At 52.0% G+C, this 22,749-nt stretch overlaps 2 protein-coding genes across 2 annotated transcripts in view; one reads left to right on the top strand and one right to left on the bottom strand.

Moving 5' to 3' along the window:
• LOC137537252 (uncharacterized) overlaps positions 1 to 22,749 on the bottom strand; it is a 1,269,057-nt gene that overhangs the window by 592,066 nt on the left and 654,242 nt on the right. The gene's annotated exons all lie outside the window — the stretch shown is intronic.
• Positions 1 to 22,749, top strand: part of LOC137535882 (uncharacterized) — a 192,438-nt gene that overhangs the window by 98,927 nt on the left and 70,762 nt on the right. The window contains 1 exon segment of the mRNA XM_068257760.1: positions 83 to 1,362. Coding sequence (XP_068113861.1) covers positions 83 to 1,362 — 1,280 coding nt within the window.

The following is a 22,749-nucleotide window of genomic DNA, read 5'->3' as shown; positions in this document are numbered from 1 at the left end:
AGCTCACTGACCCTCCCTAATGGTAATTGCTCCTCCCCTCAGAATTCTCTAACAGGAAGTGATGATGTTTCTCTATTTGCAGGGCGGAGTCCCGGCATCAGGAACCTCTCAGAGACTCGTCTCTCTATATCCACAGACTGTACAACGGATGATGATGACACTGGACAAGAGTCTCCTGCAGATATCCTGGTGACCCCAAATATTCCCCCAGACTCCCCTCACTTGTCTAACCCCGAGGGACCTCCTACCCAGCACAACTCTCCCCCTGCTGGAGGGTCTTATTCCTGTTCCACATGTGGGAAATGTTATGTATGGAAATCACAGCTTGTCACACATGAGAGATCTCACACTGGTGAGAAGCCCTATTCATGTGCAGAGTGTGGGAAATGTTTTGTATGGAAATCAGAGCTTGTCACACATGAGAGATCTCACACTGGTGAGAAGCCCTATTCATGTGCTGAGTGTGGGAAATGTTTTGCTTATACATCACATCTTGTCAGACATAGGAGATTTCACACTGCTGAGAAGCCCTATTCATGTGCTGAGTGTGGGAAAGGGTTTGTGCAGAAATCAGATCTTGATAAACATGTGAGAGTTCATACTGGAGAGAAGCCCTATTCATGTGCTGAGTGTGGGAAATATTTTGCTTATAAATCATATCTTGTCCAACATGATAAATCTCACACTTGTGAGAAGCCCTATTCGTGTGCTGAGTGTGGGAAATATTTTTGGGATAAATCAGAGCTTGGCAGACATGAGAGATCTCATACTGGTGAGAAGCCCTATGCATGTGCTGAGTGTGGGAAATGTTTTGTACGTAAATCACATCTTGTCCAGCATGAGAGAGCTCACACTGGTGAGAAGCCCTATTCATGTGCTGAGTGTGGGAAATGTTTTGGGAGTAAATCACAGCTTGTCACACATGAGAGATCTCACACTGGTGAGAAACCCTATTCATGTTCTGAGTGTTGGAAATGTTTTGGGAGTAAATCACAGCTTGTCACACATGAGAGATCTCACACTGGTGAGAAGCCCTATTCATGTGCTGAGTGTGGGAAATGTTTTGTAAGTAAATCACATCTTGTCCAACATTATAAATCTCACACTGGTGAGAAGCCTTTATCATGTGCTGAGTGTGGGAAATGTTTTTGGTATAAATCACAGCTTGTCACACATGAGAGATCTCACACTGGTGAGAAGCCCTATTCATGTGCTGAGTGTGGGAAATGTTTTGTAAGTAAATCACATCTTGTCCAACATTATAAATCTCACACTGGTGAGAAGCCTTTATCATGTGCTGAGTGTGGGAAATGTTTTGTACGTAAATCCCATCTTGCCAGACATGAGAGATCTCACACAATGGCCTCAATTCACTAAGATTATCTCCTGTCTTTAATAACTCTTCTAGAGTTGTTACCATGGTGATAAGGCATGTAGCATTCAGGAAACATTTTACCTCAGGCAAACCTAAAGTTAACTCTTTTGTCTTTAAGTTAACTCTCCAATCTTTAAAATAACTCCAGAGTTAAAGACAGGCTGTTAATTAACTGCATGTGAAAATAACTACAGAGGAGGTAAATTAACTACAGAGGAGGTAACTTAAGGAATGAAGAGATAAGATAACTCTCTCACTGTGTGGAGGTAAGTTTTCTCTTGCCTTATTATCTCCAGCATGATCTTAGTGAATTGAGGCCAATGTGTTTATAAGTGCTCTTTTCTAATCTTTCATTTATGCTAGATGCACATGGCAGCGTATTACATAGAATCCTGCGGACTCTCTCATGCTGCTTAGTGCATTGCTGTGTAAAGCCCCTGAGCTGAGGTGACATGATGAGAGAAACACTGGTACATGTAGTACATAAAATGTAGGTGAATTTTCACATTTCACAGATAGACCCAGGAAGCATCACTATGCGGGATTCTGGCACAAGCTAGTGCAGCGTGTGATAATATGCAGCCCACTGTCAGTCATCACTGTGACTGGCTCCTCCAGGCATCTCCTGATTTCTCTACAGAATTGTATGGGTAAACTTATAGATCTGTATTGTTACGCCCTCACAGAGGAAGACTGGCAACTATATTACCTGATAATACTATAAATATGACAGCAGCAAAAGGTCTCACTTACCAAGAAAGGTTAGATAAACTGGGTTTATTTAGTCTAGAGAAAAGACGCCTTAGAGGAGATCTAATTAACATGTATAAATACATCAGAGGGCAATATAATAGCTTGGCGGATGAGCTTTTTGTCCCTAGGCCTTCTCAATGGACTAGAGGACATGATCTGCGCATGGAGGAAAAACGTTTTAGCCATTTATTTAGGAAAGGGTTCTTTACAGTAAGAGGGATTAAGATGTGGAATGCATTGCCACAGGAAGTAGTTATGGCAAACTCTATACCTGCATTTAAAGGGGCCTTAGATGCTTTCCTTGCATTGAAAGACATACATGGCTACAATTACTAGGTAATGCCTAATGATGTTGATCCAGGGATTTTATCTGATTGCCATCTGGAGTCGGGAACAAATTTTTTCCCTTTTGGGGCTAATTGGACCATGCCTTGTAAGGGTTTTTCGCCTTCCTCTGGACCAACAGGTGTATGTGAGGGAGCAGGCTGGTGTTGGAGTTGTGCTTTGTTCTCTGGTTGAACTTGATGGACGTATGTCTTTTTTCAACCCAAATAACTATGTAACTATGTAACTATGTGACTATTACAAGTCAGATGTATTCCCAGGTCATATTATACTCCAGCACAAATAATGCAGATACACCCCAATGCCTCAGTGCTGCACCCCAAATGTAAATTAGGAGATGATTGGATACAGGTGTTTGGGCTGGAGGAGAGATGCAGGAATTCTGGGGTGGAGAGGGGGACAGGTTATTGTTATGTGTTACAGTCACTGCTATAGACACCCCAATGCCTCAGTGCTGCACCCCAAATGTAAATTAGGAGATGATTGGATACAGGTGTTTTGGCTGGAGGTGAGATACAGGAATTCTGGGGGGGGGGGGGGGGAGAGGGGGACAGGTTATTGTTATGTGTTACAGTCACTGCTATAGACACCCCAGTGCCTCAGTGCTGCACCCCAAATGTAAATTAGGAGATGATTGGATACAGGTGATTGGGCTGGAGGTGAGATACAGGAATTCTAAGGTGGAGAGGGGGGCAGGTTATTGTTATATGCGTTACAATCACTGCTATAGACACCCCAATGCCTCAGTGCTGCACCCCAAATGTAAATTAGGAGATGATTGGATACAGGTGTTTGGGCTGGAGGTGAGATACAGGAATTCTGGGGTGGAGAGGGGGACAGGTTATTGTTATATGTGTTACAGTCACTGCTATAGACAAATGTGGGAAGCTGTTGCTGGAAACGATTCTGTGTTATGTAACAAAATAAATCCTATTGGAATGGAAATCTGATGCGTCTCCAAGTGTCTCTCCTGTGATTACAACATACATAAATCAATGTCTGCACTTTTGCTGATATCTGCTGGTGACAGAGCTTTCCTTGAAGCTGATACGGAGGAGGTGGAGCTAATAATATACAAAATACACAACCCCCTGGCATTGATGGCCTAAACGCTGCATTGTACAGACAGCATAAGAAGGTTCTGGTCCCACACATATTGCTGATGTAGAACTATGTGCTGGAATAGGAGGCACTGCCCCATCCATGCAACAGACCGAGTGCCCAAACTGCAACCCAAAGCCCACTTATTTATCACACAGTGACAACACAGCAATTTAAACACTGAGGTCTGAGATTAGAGGAAACCACTCCTACATTAGTCAATATCTTGGATGATGCAAGCTTGCCAGAGGTTCCTGTATCCACAACCACAAGGTATCAGGGCAATGGTCTGTAGTCCTCAGCGCTCACTGACAATGACCTGCAGCCACCTCCTGCACAATATACTGACTAGTGGTCGCCAACACAGTCCTGGGTCCATGAACACATGTCCCCGGTACATCAACAAGCCTTAAAGTGACTCTGATGCGATAGAGAGAGCATGCTAGTGCATGTGCTAGTGTAAGAGAGAGAGTGCTAGTGCATGTGCGAGTGCGTGAGAGAGAACGTGCTAGTGCATGTAAAGTGTGAGAGAAAGAGAGCATGCTAGAGCATGAGTGTGAGACTGAGCAAAAGTGCATGTGCGAGTCTGTCTGAGAGAGAGTGTACTGCTGCATGTGCGAGTGTGTGAGAGAGCGTGCTAGTGCATGTGCGAGTGTGTGGGAGAGAGCGTGCTAGTGCATGTGTGAGAGAGCGTGATAGTGCATGTGCGAGTGTGTGAGAGAGAGCGTGCTAGTGTATGTGCGAGTGTGTGAGAGAGAGCGTGCTAGTGCATGTACGAGTATGTGAGAGAGAGCGTGATAGTGCATGTGCGAGTGTGTGAGAGAGCGTGCTAATGCATGTGCGAGTGTGTGAGAGAGAGAGAGCGTACTAGTGCATGTGCGAGTGTGTGAGAGAGAGCATGCTAGTGCATGTGCAAGTCTGTGAGAGAGAGAGCGTGCCAGTGGATGTGCGAATGTGTGAGAGAGTTCTAGTGCATGTGCAAGTGTATGAGAGAGAGAGCATGCAAGTGTGTGTGAGAGAGAGCATGTGCGAGTGTGTGTGAGAGCATGCTAGTGCATGTGCAAGTGTGAGAGAGTGTGCTGGTGCATGTGCGAGTGTGTGTGAGAAAAGGAGCATGCTAGTGCATGTGCGAGTGTGTGAGAGAGAGCGTGCTGGTGCATGTGCGAGTGTGTGTGTGAGAGACTGCTAGTGCATGTGAGAGAGCGCGGGTGCTAGCGCATGTGCGAGTGTGTGTGAGAGAGCGCGCGTGCTAGTGCATGTGCGAGTGTGTGTGAGAGACTGCTAGTGAGAGAGAGGATGGTAGCGCGTGTGCGGGTGTGTGAGAGAGCGCGTGCTAGTGCATCTGCGAGAGCGAGCGTGCTAGTGCATGTGCGAGTGTGTGAGAGCGTGCTAGTGCATGTGCGAGTGTGTGAGAGAGAGCGTGCTAGTGCATGTGCGAGTGTGTGAGAGAGAGCGTGCTAGTGCATGTGCGAGTGTGAGAGAGAGCGTGCTAATGCATGTGCGAGTGTGTGTGGGAGAGCGCGTGCTGGTGCACGTGCAAGTGTGTGGAAGAGCGCGTGCTAGTGCATGTGCAAGTGTGTGGGAGAGAGCGTGCTAGTGCATGTGAGAGAGCGTGATAGTGCATGTGCGAGTGTGTGAGAGAGAGCGTGCTAGTGTATGTGCGAGTGTGTGAGAGAGAGCGTGCTAGTGTATGTGCGAGTGTGTGAGAGAGAGCGTGCTAGTGCATGTACGAGTATGTGAGAGAGAGCGTGATAGTGCATGTGCGAGTGTGTGAGAGAGCGTGCTAATGCATGTGCGAGTGTGTGAGAGAGAGAGAGCGTACTAGTGCATGTGCGAGTGTGTGAGAGAGAGCATGCTAGTGCATGTGCAAGTCTGTGAGAGAGAGAGCGTGCCAGTGGATGTGCGAATGTGTGAGAGAGTTCTAGTGCATGTGCAAGTGTATGAGAGAGAGAGCATGCAAGTGTGTGTGAGAGAGAGAGCATGTGCGAGTGTGTGTGAGAGCGTGCTAGTGCATGTGCAAGTGTGAGAGAGAGTGTGCTGGTGCATGTGCGAGTGTGTGTGAGAAAAGGAGCATGCTAGTGCATGTGCGAGTGTGTGAGAGAGAGCGTGCTGGTGCATGTGCGAGTGTGTGTGTGTGAGAGACTGCTAGTGCATGCGAGAGAGAGAGGGTGCTAGCGCATGTGCGAGTGTGTGTGAGAGAGAGCGCGTGCTAGTGCATGTGCGAGTGTGTGTGAGAGACTGCTAGTGAGAGAGAGGATGGTAGCGCGTGTGCGGGTGTGTGAGAGAGCGCGTGCTAGTGCATCTGCGAGAGCGAGCGTGCTAGTGCATGTGCGAGTGTGTGAGAGCGTGCTAGTGCATGTGCGAGTGTGTGAGAGAGAGCGTGCTAGTGCATGTGCGAGTGTGAGAGAGAGCGTGCTAATGCATGTGCGAGTGTGTGTGGGAGAGCGCGTGCTGGTGCAAGTGTGTGGAAGAGCGCGTGCTAGTGCATGTGCAAGTGTGTGGGAGAGAGCGTGCTAGTGCATGTGAGAGAGCGTGCTAGCGCATGTGCGAGTGTGAGAGAGCGTGCTAGCACATGTGCGAGTGTGAGAGAGCGTGCTAGCGCATGTGCGAGTGTGAGAGAGCGTGCTAGCGCATGTGCGAGTGTGAGAGAGCGTGCTAGCGCATGTGCGAGTGTGAGAGAGCGTGCTAGCGCATGTGCGAGTGTGAGAGAGCGTGCTAGCGCATGTGCGAGTGTGAGAGAGCGTGCTAGCGCATGTGCGAGTGTGAGAGAGCGTGCTAGCGCATGTGCGAGTGTGAGAGAGCGTGCTAGCGCATGTGCGAGTGTGAGAGAGCGTGCTAGCGCATGTGCGAGTGTGAGAGAGCGTGCTAGCGCATGTGCGAGTGTGAGAGAGCGTGCTAGCGCATGTGCGAGTGTGAGAGAGCGTGCTAGCGCATGTGCGAGTGTGAGAGAGCGTGCTAGCGCATGTGCGAGTGTGAGAGAGCGTGCTAGCGCATGTGCGAGTGTGAGAGAGACCGTGCTAGCGCATGTGCGAGTGTGTGGGAGAGAGCGTGCTAGCGCATGTGCGAGTGTGTGGGAGAGAGCGTGCTAGCGCATGTGTGAGTGGGTGGGATAGAGCGTGCTACTGCTAGTGCATGTGCGAGTGTGTGGGAGAGAGCATGCTAGTGCAGGTGGATGTGTGTGGGAGAGAGTGTGCTAGTGCATGTGCGAGTGTAAGAGAGCGTGCTAGTGCATGTGCGAGTGTGTGGGATAGAGTGTGCTAGTGCATGTGTGAGAGAGAGCTTGCTAGTGCATGTGGGAGTGTGTGGGATAAAGCATGCTAGTGCGAGTGTGAAAGAGAGCGTGCCAGTGCATGTGCGACTGTGTGTGAGAGAGAGTGTGCTAGTGCATGTGCGAGTGTGTGAAAGAGAGTGTGCTAGTGCATGTGAGAGAGCGTGCTAGTGCATGTGTGAGAGAACGAGGGTGCTAGCGCATGTGTTAGTGTGTGAGAGAGAGCGTGCTAGTGCATGTGAGAGAGAAAGAGCATGCTAGTGCATGTGCGAGTGAGGGCGTGCGAGGGCGTGCTAGTGCATGTGCGAGTGAGCATTCTAGTGCATGTGCGAGTGTGTGGGAGACAGAGCGTGCTAGTGCATGTGCGAGTGTGAGAGAGAGCATGCTAGTGCATGTGCGAGTGTGAGAGAGCGTGCTAGTGCATGTGTGTGTGAGAGAAAGCGTGCTAGTGCATGTGCAAGTGTGTGTGAGAGACAGAGCGTGCTAGTGCGAGTGTGAGAGAGAGCGTGCTAGTGCGAGTGTGAGAGAGAGCGTGCTAGTGCATGTGTGTGAGAGAGAGAGGGTGCTAGCGCACGTGCGTGTGTGAGAGAGAGCGTGCTAGTGCATGTGCGAGTGTGTGAGAGAGACTGCTAGTGCATGTGAGTGCGAGAGAGGGTGCTAGCGCTTGTGCGAATGTATTGAGAGGGCACGCTAGTGCATGTGCGAGTGTACAAGAGCAAGCGTGCCAGTGCATGTGCGAGTATGTGAGAAAGCGTGCTAGTGCATGTGAGTGTGTAAGAGAGAGAGCATGCTAGTGCATATGCGAGTGTGAGAGAGAGCATGCTAGTGCATGTGCGAGTGTGTGAGAGGGCGTGCTAGTGCATGTGCAAGTGTGTGTGAAAGAGCGTGCTAGTGCATGTGAGAGTGTGCTAGTGCAAGTGTGTGAGAGAGAGCATGCTAGTGCATGTTCAAGTGTGTGGGAGAGAGACAGAGCGTGCTAGTGCATGTGCGAGTGTGAGAGAGAGCGTGCTAGTGCATGTGCGAGTGGGTGTGAAAGAGCGAGCATGCTAGTGCATGTGCGAGTGAGAGAGAGCGTGCTAGTGCATGTGTAAGTGTGTGAGAGAGTTAGCTAGTGCATGTGCGTGTGAGAGAGAGCGTTCTAGTGCATGTGCAAGTGTGTGAGAGAGAGTGCTAGTGCATGTGCAAATGTATGAGAGAACGTGCTAGTGCGTGTGTGTGTGTGAGTGAGCATTCTATTGCATGTGCGGGTGTGTGGGAGACAGAGCGTGCTAGTGCATGTGTGAGGGTGAGAGAGACTGCTAGCGCATGTGAGCGCGAGAGAGGGTGGTAGCGCTTGTGCGAGTGTGTGAGGGCGTGCTAGTGCATGTGCGAGTGTGTGTGTGTGTGAGAGCGAGCGTGCTAGTGCATGTGCGAGTGTGAGAGAAAGCGTGCTAGTGCATGTGCAAATGTGTTTGAGAGGGCGTGCTAGTGCTAGTGCATGTGGGAGTGTGTGGGAGAGAGCGTGCTAGTGCATGTGGGAGTGTGTTGGAGAGAGCGTGCTACTGCATGTGCAAGTGTGTGGGAGAGCGCGTGCTAGTGCATGTGCAAGTGTGTGGGAGAGAGCATGCTAGTGCATGTGGAAGTGTGTGGGAGAGAGCTTGCTAGTGCATGTGCGAGTGTGAGAGAGCGTGCTAGTGTGAGTGTGAGAGAGCGTGCTAGTGCATGTGCGAGTATGTGGGAGAGATCGTGCTAGTGCATGTGCAAGTGTGTGGGAGAAAGCGTGCTAGTGCATGTACGAGTGTGTGGCAGAGAGCGTGCTAGTGCATGTGCAAGTGTGAGAGAGCATGCTAGTGCATGTGCGAGTGTGTGAGAGGGCGTGCTAGTGCATGTGCAAGTGTGTGTGAAAGAGCGTGCTAGTGCATGTGAGAGCGTGCTAGTGCAAGTGTGTGAGAGAGCATGCTAGTGCATGTTCAAGTGTGTGGGAGAGAGACAGAGCGTGCTAGTGCATGTGCGAGTGTGAGAGAGAGCGTGCTAGTGCATGTGCGAGTGGGTGTGAAAGAGCGAGCATGCTAGTGCATGTGTAAGTGTGTGAGAGAGTTAGCTAGTGCATGTGCGTGTGAGAGAGAGCGTTCTAGTGCATGTGCAAGTGTGTGAGAGAGAGTGCTAGTGCATGTGCAAATGTATGAGAGAACGTGCTAGTGCGTGTGTGTGTGTGTGAGTGAGCATTCTATTGCATGTGCGGGTGTGTGGGAGACAGAGCGTGCTAGTGCATGTGTGAGGGTGAGAGAGACTGCTAGCGCATGTGAGCGCGAGAGAGGGTGGTAGCGCTTGTGCGAGTGTGTGAGGGCGTGCTAGTGCATGTGCGAGTGTGTGTGTGTGTGAGAGCGAGCGTGCTAGTGCATGTGAGAGAGCGTGCTAGTGCATGTGCGAGTGTGAGAGAAAGCGTGCTAGTGCATGTGCAAATGTGTTTGAGAGGGCGTGCTAGTGCTAGTGCATGTGGGAGTGTGTGGGAGAGAGCGTGCTAGTGCATGTGGGAGTGTGTTGGAGAGAGCGTGCTACTGCATGTGCAAGTGTGTGGGAGAGCGCGTGCTAGTGCATGTGCAAGTGTGTGGGAGAGAGCATGCTAGTGCATGTGGAAGTGTGTGGGAGAGAGCGTGCTAGTGCATGTGCGAGTGTGAGAGACAGATCGTGCTAGTGCATGTGCAAGTGTGTGGGAGAAAGCGTGCTAGTGCATGTACGAGTGTGTGGCAGAGAGCGTGCTAGTGCATGTGCAAGTGTGAGAGAGCGTGCTAGTGCATGTGAGTGTGAGAGAGAGCGTGCTAGTGCATGTGCGAGTGTGAGAGAGAGCGTGCTAGTGCATGTGCGAGTGTGAGAGAGAGAGCGTGCTAGTGCATGTGCGAGTGTGAGAGAGAGCGTGCTAGTGCATGTGCGAGTGTGAGAGAGAGCGTGCTAGTGCATGTGCGAGTGTGAGAGAGCGTGCTAGTGCATGTGCGAGTGTGAGAGAGCATGCTAGTGCATGTGCAAGTGTGAGAGAGCGCGCTAGTGCATGTGCGAGTGTGTGAGAGAGCGTGCTAGTGCATGTGCGAGTGTGTTGGAGAGATCATGCTAGTGCATGTGCGGGTGTGAGAGAGCGTTCTAGTGCATGTGCGAGTGTGTGAGAGAGAGCGTGATAGTGCGAGTGTGAGAGAGAGCGTGCTAATGCATGTGCGAGTGTGTGAGAGAGAGAGCGTACTAGTGCATGTGCGAGTGTGTGAGAGAGAGAGCGTGCTAGTGCATGTGCGAGTGTGTGTGAGAAAGAGCATGCTAGTGCATGTGTGTGAGAGAGAGAGCATGCTAGTGTATGTTATAGAGTGAGAGAGCGTGCCAGTGGATGTGCGAATGTGTGAGAGAGTTCTAGTGGATGTGCAAGTGTGTGAGAGAGTTCTAGTGGATGTGCAAGTGTGTGTGAGAGAGAGAGCGTGCTAGTGCATGTGCGAGTGTGTGGGAGAGTGTGTGCTAGTGCATGTGCGAGTGTGTGGGAGAGAGCGTGCTAGCGCATGTGCGAGTGTGAGAGCGTGCTAGCGCATGTGCGAGTGTGTGGGAGAGAGCGTGCTAGTGTATGTGCGAGTGTGAGAGAGAGCGTGCTAGTGCATGTGCGAGTGGGTGTGAAAGAGCGAGCATGCTAGTGCATGTGCGAGTGAGAGAGAGCGTGCTAGTGCATGTGTAAGTGTGTGAGAGAGTTAGCTAGTGCATGTGCGTGTGAGAGAGAGTGTTCTAGTGCATGTGCAAGTGTGTGAGAGAGAGTGCTAGTGCATGTGCAAATGTATGAGAGAACGTGCTACGAGACAGAGCGTGCTAGTGCATGTGCGAGTGTGAGAGAGCGTGCTAGTGCATGTGCGAGTGGGTGTGAAAGAGCGAGCATGCTAGTGCATGTGCGAGTGAGAGAGAGCGTGCTAGTGCATGTGTAAGTGTGTGAGAGAGTTAGCTAGTGCATGTGCGTGTGAGAGAGAGCGTTCTAGTGCATGTGCAAGTGTGTGAGAGAGAGTGCTAGTGCATGTGCAAATGTATGAGAGAACGTGCTAGTGCGTGTGTGTGTGTGAGTGAGCATTCTATTGCATGTGCGGGTGTGTGGGAGACAGAGCGTGCTAGTGCATGTGTGAGGGTGAGAGAGACTGCTAGCGCATGTGAGCGCGAGAGAGGGTGGTAGCGCTTGTGCGAGTGTGTGAGGGCGTGCTAGTGCATGTGCGAGTGTGTGTGTGTGTGTGTGAGAGCGAGCGTGCTAGTGCATGTGCGAGTGTGAGAGAAAGCGTGCTAGTGCATGTGCAAATGTGTTTGAGAGGGCGTGCTAGTGCTAGTGCATGTGGGAGTGTGTGGGAGAGAGCGTGCTAGTGCATGTGGGAGTGTGTTGGAGAGAGCGTGCTACTGCATGTGCAAGTGTGTGGGAGAGCGCGTGCTAGTGCATGTGCAAGTGTGTGGGAGAGAGCATGCTAGTGCATGTGGAAGTGTGTGGGAGAGAGCGTGCTAGTGCATGTGCGAGTGTGAGAGAGCGTGCTAGTGTGAGTGTGAGAGAGCGTGCTAGTGCATGTGCGAGTATGTGGGAGAGATCGTGCTAGTGCATGTGCAAGTGTGTGGGAGAAAGCGTGCTAGTGCATGTACGAGTGTGTGGCAGAGAGCGTGCTAGTGCATGTGCAAGTGTGAGAGAGCATGCTAGTGCATGTGCGAGTGTGTGAGAGGGCGTGCTAGTGCATGTGCAAGTGTGTGTGAAAGAGCGTGCTAGTGCATGTGAGAGCGTGCTAGTGCAAGTGTGTGAGAGAGAGCATGCTAGTGCATGTTCAAGTGTGTGGGAGAGAGACAGAGCGTGCTAGTGCATGTGCGAGTGTGAGAGAGAGCGTGCTAGTGCATGTGCGAGTGGGTGTGAAAGAGCGAGCATGCTAGTGCATGTGCGAGTGAGAGAGAGCGTGCTAGTGCATGTGTAAGTGTGTGAGAGTTAGCTAGTGCATGTGCGTGTGAGAGAGAGCGTTCTAGTGCATGTGCAAGTGTGTGAGAGAGAGTGCTAGTGCATGTGCAAATGTATGAGAGAACGTGCTAGTGCGTGTGTGTGTGTGTGAGTGAGCATTCTATTGCATGTGCGGGTGTGTGGGAGACAGAGCGTGCTAGTGCATGTGTGAGGGTGAGAGAGACTGCTAGCGCATGTGAGCGCGAGAGAGGGTGGTAGCGCTTGTGCGAGTGTGTGAGGGCGTGCTAGTGCATGTGCGAGTGTGTGTGTGTGTGAGAGCGAGCGTGCTAGTGCATGTGAGAGAGCGTGCTAGTGCATGTGCGAGTGTGAGAGAAAGCGTGCTAGTGCATGTGCAAATGTGTTTGAGAGGGCGTGCTAGTGCTAGTGCATGTGGGAGTGTGTGGGAGAGAGCGTGCTAGTGCATGTGGGAGTGTGTTGGAGAGAGCGTGCTACTGCATGTGCAAGTGTGTGGGAGAGCGCGTGCTAGTGCATGTGCAAGTGTGTGGGAGAGAGCATGCTAGTGCATGTGGAAGTGTGTGGGAGAGAGCGTGCTAGTGCATGTGCGAGTGTGAGAGAGCGTGCTAGTGTGAGTGTGAGAGAGCGTGCTAGTGCATGTGCGAGTATGTGGGAGAGATCGTGCTAGTGCATGTGCAAGTGTGTGGGAGAAAGCGTGCTAGTGCATGTACGAGTGTGTGGCAGAGAGCGTGCTAGTGCATGTGCAAGTGTGAGAGAGCGTGCTAGTGCATGTGAGTGTGAGAGAGAGCGTGCTAGTGCATGTGCGAGTGTGAGAGAGAGCGTGCTAGTGCATGTGCGAGTGTGAGAGAGAGAGCGTGCTAGTGCATGTGCGAGTGTGAGAGAGAGCGTGCTAGTGCATGTGCGAGTGTGAGAGAGAGCGTGCTAGTGCATGTGCGAGTGTGAGAGAGCGTGCTAGTGCATGTGCGAGTGTGAGAGAGCATGCTAGTGCATGTGCAAGTGTGAGAGAGCGCGCTAGTGCATGTGCGAGTGTGTGAGAGAGCGTGCTAGTGCATGTGCGAGTGTGTTGGAGAGATCATGCTAGTGCATGTGCGGGTGTGAGAGAGCGTTCTAGTGCATGTGCGAGTGTGTGAGAGAGAGCGTGATAGTGCGAGTGTGAGAGAGAGCGTGCTAATGCATGTGCGAGTGTGTGAGAGAGAGAGCGTACTAGTGCATGTGCGAGTGTGTGAGAGAGAGAGCGTGCTAGTGCATGTGCGAGTGTGTGTGAGAAAGAGCATGCTAGTGCATGTGTGTGAGAGAGAGAGCATGCTAGTGTATGTTATAGAGTGAGAGAGCGTGCCAGTGGATGTGCGAATGTGTGAGAGAGTTCTAGTGGATGTGCAAGTGTGTGAGAGAGTTCTAGTGGATGTGCAAGTGTGTGTGAGAGAGAGAGCGTGCTAGTGCATGTGCGAGTGTGTGGGAGAGTGTGTGCTAGTGCATGTGCGAGTGTGTGGGAGAGAGCGTGCTAGCGCATGTGCGAGTGTGAGAGCGTGCTAGCGCATGTGCGAGTGTGTGGGAGAGAGCGTGCTAGTGCATGTGCGAGTGTGTGGGAGGGAGCGTGCTAGTGCTTGTGCGAGTGTGTGGCAGAGAGCGTGCTAGTGCATGTGCGAGTGTGTGGGAGAGAGCGTGCTAGTGCATGTGCAAGTGTGAGAGATCGTGCATGTGCGAGTGTGTGGGATAGAGTGTGCTAGTGCATGTGTGAGAGAGAGCGTGCTAGTGCATGTATGAGTGTGAGAGAGGGCGTGCTAGTGCATGTGGGAGTGTGTGGGATAGAGCATGCTAGTGCATGTGCGAGTGTGAAAGAGCATGCTAGTGCATGTGCGAATGTGAAAGAGAGCGTGCGAATGTGAAAGAGAGCGTGCTAGTGCATGTGCGAGTGTGAGAGAGAGCGTGCTAGTGCATGTGCGAGAGAGCGTGCTAGTACATGATCGAGTGTGAAAGAGAGCGTGCTAGTGCATGTGGGAGTGTGTGGGATAGAGCATGCTAGTGCATGTGCGAGTGTTAAAGAGAGCGTGCTAGTGCATGTGTGAGAGAGAGCGTGCTAGTGCATGTGTGAGAGAGAGCGTGCTAGTGCATATGTGAGAGAGAGCATGCTAGTGCATGTGCGAGTGGGTGGGATAGAGCGTGCTACTGCTACTGCATGTGCGAGTGTGTGGGAGAGTGCGTGCTAGTGCATGTGCGAGTGTGTGGGAGAGAGCATGCTAGTGCATGTGGAAGTGTGTGGGAGAGAGCGTGCTAGTGCATGTGCGAGTGTGTGGGAGAGAGCGTGCTAGTGCATGTGGGGGTGTGTGGGAGAGAGCGTGCTACTGCTAGTGCATGTGCGAGTGTGTGGGAGAGTGCGTGCTAGTGCATGTGGAAGTAAGTGGGAGAGAGCGTGCTAGCGCATGTGCAAGTGTGAGAGAGCGTGCTAGTGCATGTGCGAGTGTGACAGAGCGTGCTAGTGTGTGTGCGAGTGTGAGAGAGCGTGCTAGTGCATGTGCAAGTGTGTGGGAGAAAGCGTGCTAGTGCATGTGCGAGTGTGTGGCAGAGAGCGTGCTAGTGCATGTGCAAGTGTGAGAGAGCGTGCTAGTGCATGTGTGAGTGTGAGAGAGAGCGTGCTAGTGCATGTGGGAGTGTGTGGGATAGAGCATACTAGTGCATGTGCGAGTGTGAAAGAGAGCGTGCTAGTGCATGTGCGAGTGTGTGGGAGAGAGCGTGCTAGTGCATGTGCGAGAGTGTGGGAGGGAGCGTGCTAGTGCATGTGCGAGTGTGTGGGAGAGAGCGTGCTAGTACATGTGCGAGTGTGTGGGAGGGAGCGTGCTAGTGCATGTGCGAGTGTGTGGCGGAGAGCGTGCGGGTGCATGTGCGAGTGTGTGGGAGAGAGCGTGCTAGTGCATGTGCAAGTGTGAGAGAGCGTGCTAGTGCATGTGGGAGTATGTAGGATAGTGTGCTAGTGCATGTGTGAGAGAAAGCGTGCTAGTGCATGTGTGAGTGTGAGAGAGAGCGTGCTAGTGCATGTGCGAGTGTGAGAGAGCGTGCTAGTGCATGTGCGAGTGTGAGAGAGAGCGTGCTAGTGCATGTGCGAGTGTGTGAGAGAGCGTGCTAGTGCATGTGCGAGTGTGTTGGAGAGATCATGCTAGTGCATGTGCGGGTGTGAGAGAGCGTTCTAGTGCATGTGCGAGTGTGTGAGAGAGAGCGTGATAGTGCGAGTGTGAGAGAGAGCGTGCTAATGCATGTGCGAGTGTGTGTGAGAGAGAGAGCGTGCTAGTGCATGTGCGAGTGTGTGTGAGAAAGAGCATGCTAGTGCATGTGCAAGTGTGTGAGAGAGAGAGCATGCTAGTGCATGTTATAGAGAGAGAGAGCGTGAGCATGCTAGTGCATGTTATAGAGAGAGAGAGCGTGCCAGTGGATGTGCGAATGTGTGAGAGAGTTCTAGTGGATGTGCAAGTGTGTGTGAGAGAGAGAGCGTGCATGTGGAAGTGTGTGGGAGAGAGCGTGCTAGCGCATGTGCGAGTGTGTGGGAGAGAGCGTGCTAGCGCATGTGCGAGTGTGTGGGAGAGAGAGTGCTAGTGTATGTGCGAGTGTGTGGGATAGAGCGTGCTAGTGCATGTGCAAATGTGTGGGATAGAGTGTGCTAGTGCATGTGCGAGTGTGTGGAATAGTGTGCTAGTGCATGTGCGAGTGTGTGGGAGGGAGCGTGCTAGTGCATGTGCGAGTGTATGTGCGAGTGTGTGGCAAAGAGCGTGCTAGTGCATGTGCGAGTGTGTGGGAGAGAGCGTGCTAGTGCATGTGCAAGTGTGAGAGAGCGTGCTAGTGCATGTGCGAGTGTGTGGGATAGAATGTGCTAGTGCATGTGTGAGAGAGAGCGTGCTAGTGCATGTATGAGTGTGAGAGAGAGCGTGCTAGTGCATGTGCGAGTGTGAAAGAGCATGCTAGCGCATGTGCGAATGTGAAAGAGAGCGTGCGAATGTGAAAGAGAGCGTGCTAGTGCATGTGCTAGTGTGAGAGAGAGCGTGCTAGTGCATGTGCGAGTGTGCGAGATAGCGTGCTAGTGCATGTGGGAGTGTGTGGGATAAAGCATGCTAGTGCATGTGCGAGTGTTAAAGAGAGCGTGCTAGTGCATGTGTGAGAGAGAGCGTGCTAGTGCATATGTGAGAGAGAGCATGCTAGTGCATGTGCGAGTTGGTGGGATAGAGCGTGCTACTGCATGTGCGAGTGTGTGGGAGAGTGCGTGCTAGTGCATGTGCGAGTGTGTGGGAGAGAGCATGCTAGTGCATGTGGAAGTGTGTGGGAGAGAGCGTGCTAGTGCATGTGCGAGTGTGTGGGAGAGAGTGTGCTAGTGCATGTGGGGGTGTGTGGGAGAGAGCGTGCTACTGCTAGTGCATGTGCGAGTGTGTGGGAGAGAGCGTGCTAGTGCATGTGGAAGTGTGTGTGAGAGAGCGTGCTAGCGCATGTGCGAGTGTGAGAGAGCGTGTTATCGCTTGTGCAAGTGTGAGAGAGCATGCTAGTGCATGTGCGACTGTGTGGGAGAGAGCGTGCTAGTGCATGTGCGAGTGTGTGGGAGGGAGCGTGCTAGTGCATGTGCGAGTGTGTGGCGGAGAGCGTGCTAGTGCATGTGCGAGTGTGTGTGAGAAAGAGAGCATGCTAGTGCATGTTATAGAGAGAGAGAGCGTGCCAGTGGATGTGCGAATGTGTGAGAGAGTTCTAGTGCATGTGCAAGTGTATGAGAGAGCGTGCTAGTGCATGTGCAAGTGTGTGTGTGAGAGAGAGAGTGTGCTAGTGTGTGTGAGAGAGAGAGCGTGCTAGTGCATGTGCGAGTGTGTGAGAGCGTGCTAGTGCATTTGCGAGTGTGAGAGAGAGAGTGTGCTAGTGCGAGTGTGTGTGAGAGAAGGAGCATGCTAGTGCATGTGCGAGTGTGTGAGAGAGAGCGTGCTAGTGCATGTGCGAGTGTGAGAGAGAGAGTGTGCTAGTGTGAGTGTGTGTGAGAGGAGCATGCTAGTGCATGTGCGAGTGTGTGAGAGAGAGCGTGCTAGTGCATGTGCAAGTGTGTGGGAGAGAGCGTGCTACTGCATGTGCAAGTGTGTGGGAGAGAGCGTGCTACTGCATGTGCAAGTGTGTGGGAGAGCACGTGGTAGTGCATGTGCAAGTGTGTGGGAGAGCGCGTGCTGGTGCATGTGCAAGTGTATGGAAGAGAGTGTTCTAGTGCATGTGCGAGTGTATGGGAGAGAGTGTTCTCCTGCATGTGTGAGTGTGAGAGAGAGCGTGCTAGTGCATGTGAGTGTGTGGGATAGAGCATGCTAGTGCATGTGCGAGTGTGAAAGAGAGCATGCTAGTGCATGTGCGAGTGTGAGCGAGAGCGTGCTAGTGCATGTGGGAGTTTGTGGGATAGAGCATGCTAGTGCATGTGCGAGTGTGAGAGAGAGCGTGCTAGTGCATATGTGAGAGAGAGCATGCTAGTGCATGTGCGAGTGGGTGGGATAGAGCGTGCTACTGCTACTGCATGTGCGAGTGTGTGGGAGAGTGCGTGCTAGTGCATGTGCGAGTGTGTGGGAGAGAGCATGCTAGCGCATGTTCGAGTGTGTGGCAGAGAGCGTGCTAGTGCATGTGCAAGTGTGAGAGAGCGTGCTAGTGCATGTGGAAGTGTGTGGGAGAGAGCATGCTAGTGCATGTGCAAGTGTGAGAGAGCGTGCTAGCGCATGTGCGAGTGTGAGAGAGCGTCTTAGCGCTTGTGCGAGTGTGAGAGAGCATGCTAGCGCATGTGTGAGTGTGTGGGAGAGAGCGTGCTAGTGCATGTGCGAGTGTGTGGGATAGAGCGTGCTAGTGCATGTGCGAGTGTGTGGGATAGAGCGTGCTAGTGCATTTGAGAGTGTGTGGGAGAGAGCGTGCTAGTGCATGTGCGAGTATGTGGGAGAGAGCGTGCTAGTGCATGTGCAAGTGTGTGGGAGAGAGCGTGCTAGCGCATGTGCGAGTGTGTGGGAGAGTGTGCTAGCGCATGTGCGAGTCTGTGAGAGAGAGCGTGCTAGTGCATGTGCGAGTCTGTTAGAGAGAGCGTGCTAGTGCATTTGCGAGTGTGAGAGAGCATGCTAGTGCAGGTGGGAGTGTGTGGGAGAGAGCATGCTAGTGAATGTGTGAGAGAGCGAGCGTGCTAGTACAGGTGCGAGTGTGAGAGAGAGTGTGCTAGTGCATGTGCGAGTGTGAGAGAGCGCGTGCTAGTGCATGTGCGGGTGTGTGGGTGAGAGCGTGCTAGTGCATGTGCGAGTGTGAGAGAGAGCATACTAGTGCATGTGCGAGTGTGAGAGAGCATGCTAGTGCATGTGGGAGTTTGTGGGAGTGAGCATGCTAGTGCTGGTGCGATTGTGTGGGAGAGAGCGTGCTAGTGCATGTGTGAGAGAGCGTGCTAGTGCATGTGCGAGTGTGTGGGAGAGAGCGTGCTCGTGCATGTGTGAGTGTGTTGGAGAGTGTGCTAGTGCATGTGCGAGTGTGAGAGCGTGCTAGTGCATGTGCGAGTGTGAGAGAGAGCGTGCTAGTGCATGTGTGAGAGTGTGAGAGAGAGCGTGCTAGTGCATGTGTGAGAGTGTGAGAGAGAGCGTGCTTGTGCATGTGGGAGTGTGTGGGAGAGAGCATGCTAGTGCATGTGGGAGTGTGTGGGAGAGAGCGTGCTAGTGCATGTGGTAGTGTGTGGGAGAGATCATGCTAGTGCATGTGCGAGTGTGAGAGAACGTGCTAGTGCATGTGCGAGTGTGAGAGAGCGCGCTAGTGCATGTGTGAGTGTGAGAGAGCATGCTAGTGCATGTGCAGTATGGAGCAGGCACTGTTTTGGAGCTCTCAGGCTCCCAAAGACATCAGAAGCCTAAAGTAGCAGCAGAGAGGAGTCTCTGACCCATTGGTTGGAGGCTGCTAACAGGGGAGCCAGCGGGGGAACGAGGGCACCAGGAGAGGAACAGGAAGTCTCTATAGGACTCAGAACTGTAACGATTGGTGTCAGCACACAGAGAGAATCTGATTGTTGATGATCTGCAGAATTATCAACAATACAGATGTATACTTGATTATGGATGATCTGCAGAATCACCAATAATACAAGTATGACTAACCTCTGGACACCTAATGAGTATAGTGCTAGATGAACTGAAGGCTATCTCCCGAGGAGCGGGAGATGTAAACGGCTCGGCCAAGAGCCACCTGAGGGGCAGGTGGCCCTGGGCAGTGCAGAAATCTCCTTGATAGTTAGGACCTGGTAACCAGGGATAATGATATCAGATGGTAAACTGTACTGCAGCCAGGGTAAGAGACCACTGGCTGCTAACAGGCCGGACTCTCTGAGGAGCGGAAGTCCTGGTTGCAGCTGACACCTGGTGGAATGGTGTTCATGCTAGTACAGTTAGACTGAGCACTCAGGGAGAGTGACAGCTTGAGTGGTCGGGCAGGCCAGGTCGGCAACACACGAGCAGATCAGGTACAGAGAGAGAAAGACTGATTCGGTAACCAGGTACAGGCAGGGTCTGGCAACAGGAAGGCAGATATGCAGAGGTACCGAATCAGAAAGCAAGAGAAAGGTCGACAGAGCAAATGGTCATAACATATAAGTATAACAAAATCCTAGACTAGGGTGTGAGTTCCTTGGTCTCGACACCCTGGAACTAGTCTAGACTATAACACAGTAATAGCACAGTGTTCCTAAGCTTGAGTGTGTGGTCCTTGGTCACAACACCCTGGAACTGGTCTAACATATAACACAAACGTAATCTGGCTAAGTGTGAATTCCCAGGTCCTCCTGGTTCTAACACACTGTGAGATCTGACTGGTCTGAGTGCTCACACGTTAGTATTCGCAACGGCAGACAACCAGCAACTGACAGGCAAGAAGTATATATAGTGCAGCGCTCTTCAGCGCCGCCCAGTCCCACTCAGCCAATCACCCACTGCGCTGGGATCAGCTGATCGTCCTGATCAGCTGATCCCTCTCCTATTGGCATAAAGGTCCTGCCTCCCAGCGCGCGCGCGCGTAGCTCTCCATCTGTGTGCACTACTAGGCTCAGATATACCAGACGCATGCTGCTGTGCGGAAACCGCCGGTCTGAACGCGGAGACAGCCGCCCCGCTGCCAGACCGCGCGGTGTCTCCGTAATCCATTACAAGAACCTTCTCTCTCCTTCGGAAAGTATATGTTTTTGTTTTTTTTTAATCACTTCAATCTCCCAGTAAAACACAATGCATATAAAGTGCTCAGTGCAAATTAGTGCAGATCACAGGAGAAAACTAGAGATGGGCCGAACGGTTCCCGGCGAACTTCGGTGGTTCGCGTTCGCCTCCCGCAGGCGAACGTTTCCGGAAGTTCGGTTCGCCCCACAATGCACTATGAGGGTCAACTTTGACCCTCTACATCACAGTCAGCAGGCCCAGTGTAGCCAATTAGGCTACACTAGCCCCTGGAGCCCCACCCCCCCTTATATAAGGCAGGCAGCGGCGGCCATTACAGTCACTCGTGTGCCTGCATTAGTGAGAGTAGGGCGAGCTGCTGCAGACTGTCTCTCAGGGAAAGATTAGTTAGGCTTAACTTGTTCCTGGGCTGGCTGCATACCTGTTCTGTGAACCCAGCACTGCATACCTGTGCTGTGAACCCACCACTGCATACCTGTGCTGTGAACCCACCACTGCATACCTGTGCTGTGAACCCACCACTGCATACCTGTGCTGTGAACCCACCACTGCATACCTGTGCTGTGAACCCACCACTGCATACCTGTGCTGTGAACCCACCACTGCATACCTGTGCTGTGAACCCACCACTGCATACCTGTGCTGTGAACCCACCACTGCATACCTGTGCTGTGAACCCACCACTGCATACCTGTTCTGTGAACCCACCACTGCATACCTGTGCTGTGAACCCACCACTGCATACCTGTTCTGTGAACCCACCACTGCATACCTGTGCTGTGAACCCACCACTGCATACCTGTTCAGTGAACCCACCACTGCATACCTGTGCTGTGAACCCACCACTGCATACCTGTGCTGTGAACCCACCACTGCATACCTGTGCTGTGAACCCACCACTGCATACCTGTGCTGTGAACCCACCACTGCATACCTGTGCTGTGAACCCACCACTGCATACCTGTTCTGTGAACCCACCACTGCATACCTGTGCTGTGAACCCACCACTGCATACCTCTTCTGTGAACCCACCACTGCATACCTGTGCTGTGAACCCACCACTGCATACCTGTTCAGTGAACCCACCACTGCATACCTGTGCTGTGAACCCACCACTGCATACCTGTGCTGTGAACCCACCACTGCATACCTGTGCTGTGAACCCACCACTGCATACCTGTTCTGTGAACCCACCACTGCATACCTGTTCTGTGAACCCACCACTGCATACCTGTTCAGTGAACCCACCACTGCATACCTGTTGTGTTCAGTGAACCCGCCACTGCATACCTGTTCTGTTCAGTGGACCCGCCACTGTATACCTGTTTAGTGAACCCGCCACTGCATACCTGTTGTGTTCAGTGAACCCGCCACTGTATACCTGTACTGTTCAGTGAACCCGCCACTGCATACCTGTTCAGTGAACCCGCCACTGTATACCTGTACTGTTCAGTGAACCCGCCACTGCATACCTGTTCTGTTCAGTGGACCCGCCACTGTATACCTGTTTAGTGAACCCGCCACTGCATACCTGTTGTGTTCAGTGAACCTGCCACTGCATACCTGTTCTGTTCAGTGGACCCGCCACTGTATACCTGTTTAGTGAACCCGCCACTGCATACCTGTTGTGTTCAGTGAACCTGCCACTGCATACCTGTTCTGTGAACCCGCCACTGTATACCTGTTCTGTTCAGTGAACCCGCCACTGTATACCTGTTCAGTGAACCCGCCACTGCATACCTGTTGTGTTCAGTGAACCCGCCACTGTATACCTGTACTGTTCAGTGAACCCGCCACTGCATACCTGTTCAGTGAACCCGCCACTGTATACCTGTAGTGTTGGGCGAACACCTAGATGTTCGGGTTCGCGAACGTTCGCCGAACATCGCCGCGATGTTCGGGTGTTCGCGCCGAACTCCGAACATAATGGAAGTCAATGGGGACCCGAACTTTCGTGCTTTGTAAAGCTTCCTTACATGCTACATACCCCAAATTAGCAGGGTATGTGCACCTTGGGAGTGGGTACAAGGGGAAAAAAAATATTTGAAAAAGAGCTTATAGTTTTTGAGAAAATTGATTGTAAAGTTTCAAAGGAAAAACTGTCTTTTAAATGTGGAGAATGTCATGTTTCTTTGCACAGGTAACATGCTTTTTGTCGCCATGCAGTCATAAGTGTAATACAGAGAAGAGGTTCCAGGAAAAGGGACCGGTAACACTAACCCAGCACCAGCAGCAGCACACGTGATGGAACAGGAGGAGGCGCAGGAGGAGAAGGCCACGCTTTTTGAGACACAACAACCCAGGCCTTGCATGAGGACAAGAAGCGTGCGGATAGCATGCTTTGTACCGCCATGCATGCAGTCATAAATGTAATAAAGATAAGAGGTTCAATAAACAGGGACCGGGCGGAAACGCTAACCCAGCAGCAGCAGTCGTGATGGAACAGGAGGAGGCGCAGGAGGAGAAGGCCACGCTTTGAGACACAACAACCCAGGCCTTGCAAGAGGACAAGAAGCGTGCGGATATCATGCTTTTTACCGCCATGCAGTCATAAATGTAATACAGAGAAGAGGTTCCAGGAAAAGGGACCGGTAACGCTAACCCAGCACCAGCAGCAGCAGACGTGATGGAACAGGAGGAGGCGCAGGAGGAGAAGGCCACGCTTTGTGAGACACAACAAACAACCCAGGCCTTGCATGAGGACAAAAAGCATGCGGATAGCATGCTTTGTACCGCCATGCATGCAGTCATAAATGTAATAAAGATAAGAGGTTCAATAAACAGGGACCGGGCGGCAACGCTA

The sequence above is a fragment of the Hyperolius riggenbachi genome, chromosome 10 (genome assembly GCF_040937935.1).
Source record: "Hyperolius riggenbachi isolate aHypRig1 chromosome 10, aHypRig1.pri, whole genome shotgun sequence".
In the NCBI taxonomy this organism is placed as follows: Eukaryota; Metazoa; Chordata; class Amphibia; order Anura; family Hyperoliidae; genus Hyperolius; species Hyperolius riggenbachi.
The sequence above is the reverse complement of the archived record's forward strand: the minus strand, read 5'-3'. Positions and strand labels throughout refer to the sequence as shown.